The sequence below is a fragment of the Simochromis diagramma genome, unplaced genomic scaffold (genome assembly GCF_900408965.1).
Source record: "Simochromis diagramma unplaced genomic scaffold, fSimDia1.1 OVJJ01000216.1, whole genome shotgun sequence".
Lineage (NCBI taxonomy): Eukaryota > Metazoa > Chordata > Actinopteri > Cichliformes > Cichlidae > Simochromis > Simochromis diagramma.
This window is the reverse complement of record NW_024386883.1, coordinates 4,580,496-4,589,275: the sequence shown is the minus strand read 5'-3', so window position 1 is coordinate 4,589,275 and position 8,780 is coordinate 4,580,496. Positions and strand designations below refer to the sequence as shown.

The following is an 8,780-nucleotide window of genomic DNA, read 5'->3' as shown; positions in this document are numbered from 1 at the left end:
CACATCAGGCTCATGTGGAACTCATCATACTGCTTTGAGGATGACACTGGGCTGCTCTAATCTGTTCCTGCTGCTGTGCTTGAGGGCATCAGGGTCATCCATTCGCCCAGCAGTGAAGAGTTAAACAAGTGGAATGGCACTGTCCTCAATGTGTCACCACAAGTATTGATGACATATGAATCCACCAGATCTGATGGAGAGACTGACTGCACTGTTACCCGTGTTAAGGATGAATGGGTTTAGCCTGCAACCTCCATTTACTGTTACTGCACTGCGCACAAAGTGAATTATAGCTTAGTCCATAAGTGGCACTCAGTAGAGACACTACTAAAGGACATTGGTTCAATCAATAGTGCACTGTATTTGCAAATGAAAGGCTTCAATTATATAGCCTGGCTCCAGCTGCATGGAAATGCTAATTGTAATACCCTAAAAGCCAACAGCATATTTGTACTTGCACACGAATAACTTCGGACAAAGAAAAAACAATCATTACATTTTCAAATTTGTCGTTTGCCTACGACGCATGCCTCACACAAGTCTGTGTGTGCTGACTGGACTTCCCATGCCGACCCACCGCTGTGTGTACACTTAGAGCACAACCAAGCTTTGTGCTGAGATCAAAGACAGATTCTGGGATGTCACGCTGGGGATAGGCAGAGGGGAAAATGAGGGAAAATCTTTGTTTGCACGCATGCCTCGGCAAAGTAGGTTAGGAGATGAAGAGTGAAAGTCAAAGACGGCAAGAGGTGTGAGAAATGGAGATGCGCATAAAGCCCAGTGGAAGGCACAAACGTTGTTTGTGAAGCCGTGTCTTCCCCGTGCTCAGTCTGTGGATTTGATGTTTTGCCACAGTGCCGCCTCGCCACGGACAGCGCCGGTTGCGTCGTAGTTCAGAGCATGGCAAGGACAACACAAACGGTCAGGGAAGGCAATTTGTTCACGCGTGTGTTCCCAGAACAGCAAATTAAATGAGGTTTCCGCCGGCGGTGCGATGATTTGGCATTTTTTAAATATATATATATATATATATCTGAAGAAATAGCCTTCTTCTTTCCCGCGTGGGCACATGCAGGAGGAGACTTGGAGATGCCAGCCAGCAACCCGGGGACACTTGACGAGGATGGAGATTTAAAATATGAATGGACTGGACCTTATCTGGAGGACTATTTTCTGAACGACAAATAATTTGCATTCATTGCCAGAGAGAAGGTGTGGCACCGCCGCGTGTCCGAGCTGCCCGTGGCACGTGGATGGATGACTTTTATGAGAACATAAGAAAGAGCCGAGAGTACGTGTAACTTTATATGCCACACGTGATTCCCGCACAATAGCCCGGCAATTCATTCCCATCGCCTTTAAGTGGCAGACTCTCATTGGGCTCTTGTGGAACTCGAAAGGGTGCGCTTAATGTTTCGTTTAGGACACGCCGGTACCGACGGTACCTGCGGGACATAAATTTACAGCGGCGATTCAAAAGCAGCTCGGGCTGTGGGCCAGTGATGCCGGACACATTAACACTTGTAAAGAACCGGACAGAGCCACGGCTGGGGCAGCTAGATCGCACCCTGGCCACAGAGGGGACCGCCCGCCCCGCCTGGGTCATTGCAATCCTGGCCAGTGTTTTGATCTTCACCACGGTGGTTGACGTGCTGGGGAACCTGCTGGTGATCATCTCGGTGTTCAGGAACCGCAAGCTGAGGAACGCGGGTAGGAGTTTTTCCCCAAATTCCGATAGTCTGAAAGGACGCAAAGGTCGCACAAAGTCAAACCACATGATCAGTGATCACAAAACTAACAATACTTCGCCATTTACCCAGATGGAAAAGATACAACTTAATGTAGTCTAGCGAGAGTTTGCATAATGATGTAGGTTACGTAGGCAATGCTGAGTGTGACATCTGCTCGGGGGTGAACACTGGTTATATAAAATCTTGTTTTTGTTTCACCCCGCACGTTTCTTAATCTCGGGCTGCTTCTGCGCATTTCTTTAACCTATTGACCTCAGAGCGCACTTAGCCTTTCCGTGCCACTGTCATCAGAGCAACAACAAAAGAAATTACTCTAGTAAACTGTGCATTTTATGTGCCTTACCTTGAGAAAAAATATAAAAAATCAGTGACTAAACTGAACTCACATTAGGTACTGTCCAATTTAACCTGATTCTTTTGGATTTTTAACTTGATTTCAAATTAAACATCTTGGTAAAGCTTAGTTAATACATTGATGCTGATTAAAAGCTGCCAGGCACATGGACAGGATGCTTACAGTAGGTGCAGATGGGCACAGAAATGATACAGGCACAGATTTCACCTGTGCTTCAAGTTAGGGAATAGTGTGTTCAAGTAAATGTCGTGTAAGATGAATTAAGCTGCCACTGGAGCTCTTATTGATAGCTTGCACTGTTAAAGCTACTCTGACAGTCTGGCATCCCACTTTTCCCACACTTACACGCTCTACTAGTAAAGTTCACCGGCACTCTGAGTCACACTTACTATGAAAGGGCTGGTTAATAAGCAGAGGAGTCCCTCTGAAAAGCTTGCTATAATGGTGTTGATGAACTTATTTTGTTGTGAATGTAGGCGCCTCTGCATGCAGGACAAAAGTACTCTTGGACCTCTAATTCATCCAATTATAAATGAAATGAATAACTACAAATTTTTAGTGACTCATTCAAACTTTTAATGTGACTGGGTTTCTCCCTAATTCTCCATATTTATTACAAGCTTGAGATGCTTCTTTTGTGAACTGAAAACTAATATTTTATTCTAATGGAAATTTTAAAAAATGCTTAAGAACGAGACTGAGATTAAAAACTTGCCAAGATGGATATTTTATGCAGTGAAGTCTGCCACACAGTGCTGACTGGCTATTTTGTGCTTTATCAGGCAACAATTAGGGCAGGAAGTATGCATTTATTTGCATAATCTGTAAATCAGCAACTATTTTTCAGCCAGTAGGAAGCAACCAGGACTCATTTCCCCCTTATTAGTCAATAGTAAAAAAACCCTTAGGATTTATCAAAGCAACTACAAACTTTCAGTGAAGCACGTAATGAAGTTGCCCTCATATCCACGAGTGGATATGAGGGCTTCTCATGGAGACGTTTTTTATTCCATTTGGGTGTATTCTCTTTCACTCAGATATACACAGTGATCACTGGAGCATTTGAATGCAACCCTGTCTTCAGGTTCAATTTTTTTAAATAGAGGTTTAGGTTAGGTTCATTGGATTCATAGCGCTAAATCTAATCAAGGTTATTTATTTATTGAAGCTACCAAGAAGCAGAATTCAGAAAATTAAGAAGTAACAAGTCGGGTGCCAGCATGAATCATTTCTTTTAGTAAGACATGACCTATAGATATCCTCATAATCATTATGTTATTAAACTTTACACACAGTGACAGCAGCATTCAGAGGATTTAAATAATCAAAAAGAAGGCTTCCCACTTGTTGAGAGAACAAAACAGAGATTATAGCCTATTAAAGAAAAGGTTGGCTGCTGCTGTAACCACAGAAAACGTTGGATATCTTCATCTCTGCTGTTTTCCCACAGTGACTCAGGCATTACTTTGATGGAACCTTTTTGAATATAAAGCATGATCAGTCTTTGGTGTACACTTAGGAGAAAATCTGCAGTGAGTGCATGCAGTCAAGTGCCCCCAGTGAGAATAAAACATTAACTGTCATTTGTCCAGTGGAAATCTCTCATATAGGCTTTCAAATGGCTTGGATCTTCTGGAAAAGGGGGATTAGGAGGCATGATCCCACCAAATGGATCAATTTTTAATTGTATAAAATGTGCATCTACAATTCCAACAACAACAACTGCTTGTACAAGGACAATCAGCACATCTTGTGATTAATCAGATGCCAGCAATTTTCCCATATACACCCATTAGCATAAGACAATATATCAAACGCTTGATTAAAAATTGCTTAATTTCTATTAGAGATGGACCGATCCGATATTAAGTATCGGTATCAGTCCGATACTGACGTAAATTACTGGATCGGATATCGGAGAAAAATAAAAAAAATGTAATCCGATCCATTAAATATCAAAAAAGCACCTCACAAAACTCGCGACATGGCGTAACTCGGCTCATAACCGTAGCACATCAGTACGGGTCACGTGATAGAGCGGCTGTGTGTATTTGTAGCCTCGCTAGCAATCTGGCATTTCATCTCCGAGGAAGTGATCCCAGAGAGAAGTAAAGCAAGTGTGTAAGTTCATCTCTGAATGTTTGTAAAGCATTCCAGCGTTAAGCTTAACAACCCATATATGGAGCGACTGCCTCTTCTCTCCCCCTCCCTCTCCTGCTGCTACTTCAGTCGAAACTGATCAATGATCAGCTGATCGGCTTTTCTGTCGAGAGTCCGTCTCTCTTGTTTGTTTATTGCTCACTTCGGGCCAGAAAGAGGAAACCAGCGGCTGAACAACAGCAGCACGTTTAAGCTTGATAAGCTGTTGTTAGAATTTATTTATTATTACTTTCTACACCAGGATCCTTTTCTACATAGCTGACTGTGCAGGGGCGGATCTAGCAAAGTTTAGCCAGGGTGGCCGATAGGGCATTAACAGGGAAAAGGGGGGCACAAAGACATACTTTTCTTTCTTATTCTCATTTAAAATTTCTAGCTTTTAATAAATAATTATCCGAATCTTACACCCAAAGTTTTAATCTGATGTAAAATGTATAGAAGTCCATTACTGTATATAGTAACTATTAAGTCCAATATACCCTAGTAAGCTATAGTACTTTTTCCTTTGGGAAGATACCATTTGTTCAATCTGCAATTCTGTTGAAGAAAGATGTTGAATCTATTTAATTATTCTTGAAAAATAACAGATTTCTGTGTATTTTTCCCCCACACTGCATCAAATTATAGTTGATTACGTCAATTAAGCATCATGAGGTGGAGGGTGGGTGGTTCCCTATTTTTTTTTTTTTTTTTTTTGCTGGGAGTTTTAGAACCCTATTAGTTAGGTTGCTTAATGTTTCTGCTAATTACTCTTTAAAATACCAGAATAGGGAGGATGGTGTAGGTTTAAGTTTATTAGATTGATCAGTATTGCTGAACTATGAAATATTTTGGGTGCAGTGCATTTTTTGCATACAGGTATAACAGAATAGCTTTAGTGTTTGTTTGTTTTTTAACTTGAGTATGAACTTATACAAAAAGCAGCAAGATATTAAAAAAACTGTTTTATTGATTAAAAAATACACTATATCGGATTCATATCGGTATCGGCAGATATCCAAATTTATGATATCGGTATCGGACATAAAAAAGTGGTATCGTGCCATCTCTAATTTCTATTCAAGATATTCTTGGATGGTAGGGGTTAGTCTTCCCATATATTTTTGTTTTCTTCTTCTTTTTGGCCACTCGCATGGTGCATATTTCTGCCTTAAAGCTGATCTCTCTCAACTGAGACAGCCCACTCAGCAGTTCAAAAACCACACTGAACCCACGATGGTGAACTCGAAGGATGGCTCCTGTAGATTGAAATAACCCACTCGACAGTTTAGATGGGAAAACACCTGACCTAACAGTGGTATATTCACAGCCACAGCAGGAGCAGGAGGGTAGCGCACGATTGCTCACCATTGTTGTCATGGCTTTGCATAAGTCTCCCCTGTGGCAGTGAACAAAGTATACTGACAGCTGAGAGTAATTTTTCATAAGATGCTTGGTTGATGATTGACGACTAGCTCTCACCAACCCACGTATATGATGTATGCATCCCCATAGAAAATTGAATAGTAGAGACTCATTATTCTTTGGCTGAAAAGGCATCAAGATATCGGCTATTCATACAAATCAGAACTTGGAAGCACATTGTTCATGCAACCAGTCCGTGTGTGGAATGCGAAGTGATTTCGCATTAACTTCTTTCCTGTCAATTATCTCTGTGTCTTGTCTGTTCAGGCACCTCCATGTTAAAGTTTCTCCCTCTCATCATTGGCTATTGTGTATGGACAAGCAGGTGCCACAGGCACACAAGCACAAGCCAGTAAAACGAAAGTTTTTATTCATATGAAATCACTTGTTCAGGAAAATACAGTTAACTAGAAATGCAACTGTAATATTGTGCAGTTTTGTAGGAATGTGTGTGTTTGCACGGAAAAGCGCCTGCTGTACTTGTGTGGGGCAGAGGCTTTTGTCGCCTGAGATTTGTCTTTGAAGGCACTTAGGTGTTGCAAGCCTTCAAAGAGTGTTAGACAGGATCACACATTACAGAGACTCTCTTCAAAGAGACTTTATTTACATCATATCTCCTCCTGCTTCTCTCATTCCCTCTCTTGCTACGTTCTAAAACTCACTGCTTGCACAAATATAATGCTTAAGTATTCCTTAGTTAATACTTGGGGGAAGAAAACACCCTTTACCCAGTGAAGTTTTACACAATTTGCTTTCAGTCTACCGCTAAACATCGAAGCGAACTGTGAAAACCAGTTGTATTCTGTCTAAATCTGTGTTATTGTCTGAAATTGTGCTCCTGTGAACTTTTTTCAGTGTCCATTTAAAAGTGTGCACATGTAAGTACAGTCCAAATCAATGTATGAATGAGGTGCTCTTATTTTGCAGCTGTATCCAGGTTAGATTAAAACCTCCATACCCAGAGTAGACAGAGTAGACACTATAAACTAATGGCTGCTGTGGAAATCTGAAATGAATGTAGGTGAACACAGGCAGGTTACCTTTATGAGTTTTATTTACCTTTGCACAGCAGTCAAGTAAGAGTACAGACAGCATGACAGCAGTCTAGATGCTTTTTGAAAAAGCAGAATTATAAACAGTAAATCAGATGCTGAAAGGAAAGTTGTCTGCTATGGTCACAGCATACTCATAACTCATACATTAACATGTGTTACATATGAAAAAATGAACTAATATGGAGCCTGCTATTCTGTAAGTACAGCTTATAAATGTTGCAATTTGATTCCACATATTTAATGTATCACTGAATTAGTAGCTCATATAATAATGGCTTTAAAAATAATAAATGCATCAGCAAAGTGTGAGGATGTTTTGTCCATGTGTGACATGCATGCAATTCCATTTTTCAGTGGCACTGTGGTATACGGGTTTGTATACCTGAATACTGAATAAAATTAAGATGGAATATCAGTCGTGAAAAAATTAGAGATTTTCCAACATCACATCATGGTTGCCTCTGCCAATGGTTGGACAGCTCCTGAGATCCACAGTCACCTAAGGTGACTTATCAGGGAGCCAGATACCAGAAGCCAGAACAGCCATGCTACCAGAAGGTGCCGAGGCTGTCCACTAAAAATGCTGTCACACACAATTTGCTGCTTACACAACCCTGAATCCAAAAAAATTCATGGACAGGTGCTTCGGACTGTGGAAATTGGTATTTTGTCGACACTGTGTGAAGTCAACCTCTATACTCAGTGCCCAAGAAGAAAGCCATTGTTTACAAAATGGCACAAAGGGCACATAAAAGGAAGCCTGATGAATATTGGCAACACACTTTTGGCAATATGAAACCAAAATGAATTGTGCAGGATTTTTGGCATGGGTCTGGCCAGGACTACCACAGTGACTGCATAATGCTGATGGTGAAACAGGGAAGTTCGGGCGTGCTGCTAAGGGATGCATGAATACAAAGGCTATATGTGCAATTACATTTATAAATGGCACTGTGGTTTACAAGTTTGTATACCTGAATACTGAATGAATGAAGATGAACTACAAATCCTGAAATAAGAAAACATTTTCCAACATTACAATGATTTCAAACACTGTACCACACATGAAAAAACTGTGAGCTGGCCAAGTATGTCTCCTGATTTTAATGTATTATAAGAGCTGAAAAATATTATGTGCGGAAACAAATCTACAGATTTATGCAAGGTTGATCCGTGGCCAGGAAGAATAGATTTTTTACTGAAATAAAAACCCAGATGTAAATAATATTAAGGAAATAAAAGGATGAAAGCTTGGGAACAAATTGTGCAGTGCAGTCTAGTGCCTCCCATCTGAGCCAGAAATGTCAGCGAGAGCACTGCTGTTCCAACTGCATATAGAGTACTTCACCACTATGTTGTTGGGAGTCTGGACTCCCAAGCTGAACTCATCAAGCTTGAAGTTCCAAGAATGCCAGTCTGAACTTGGCATACACCATACTGAGAATGGCCTTGGGTCTTTTGGTCCCCTCCGCTCTTAATGGTGCTAAAGCATTCAAACCACCCCTCAATATACTCTATGCCTTTCTGTTTGTCTGTGTTGGATCTACTCTTATTCTTAATTATACTACTTCTCTGTCATAGCTTTGATGTAGTTGGCTGTTTTCACAGTGATAAGACATTAAAAAGATGATTAAGGAATGACTTTAACAGAGAGAGAGAGAAATGTCAAGCCTGTAAATTTACAATTACTCTTGTGAGATACTTTTGAAAGCTCAGACACTTCTTAAGACAGTTTGATTGCAAAGGCAAATGTCTTCCTGACATTGGAGCTGACCGGTTTTTGTGGCCATGATTAGGGACTTGGCTACAAATGGGTGTGCAGATGCTCTATGTAGTGATTATGAGTTGTCCGAGAAGTTTGCAAATAGGTCTGCATGAATGACGTAGGAAATGAGATGAGAGACAGAGAGAGAACTTCTGTTAAGCTGCTAATGGACAACCTCAGCTTTTTAATTTATTGGACAGTTCCCAAGTCTACACTCCGCATCTTTACATTTTTAGGCATTCAGCTGACACTTTAATCCAGAGTGTGTCCCACTGAATAAGTATGGGGGA

The 8,780-nt window shown here is 40.8% G+C and overlaps 1 protein-coding gene across 1 annotated transcript in view; it reads left to right on the top strand.

Annotated features, from left to right (window-relative positions):
- Nucleotides 1-553: 553 nt before the first annotated feature.
- The window catches only part of mtnr1bb (melatonin receptor 1Bb), a 49,386-nt gene continuing 41,159 nt past the window's right edge, over nucleotides 554-8,780 (top strand). Inside the window, exon 1 of the mRNA XM_040033187.1 lies at nucleotides 554-1,710. Coding sequence (XP_039889121.1) covers nucleotides 1,503-1,710 — 208 coding nt within the window. The 5' untranslated portion in view covers nucleotides 554-1,502. The remainder of the gene's footprint in view (nucleotides 1,711-8,780) is intronic.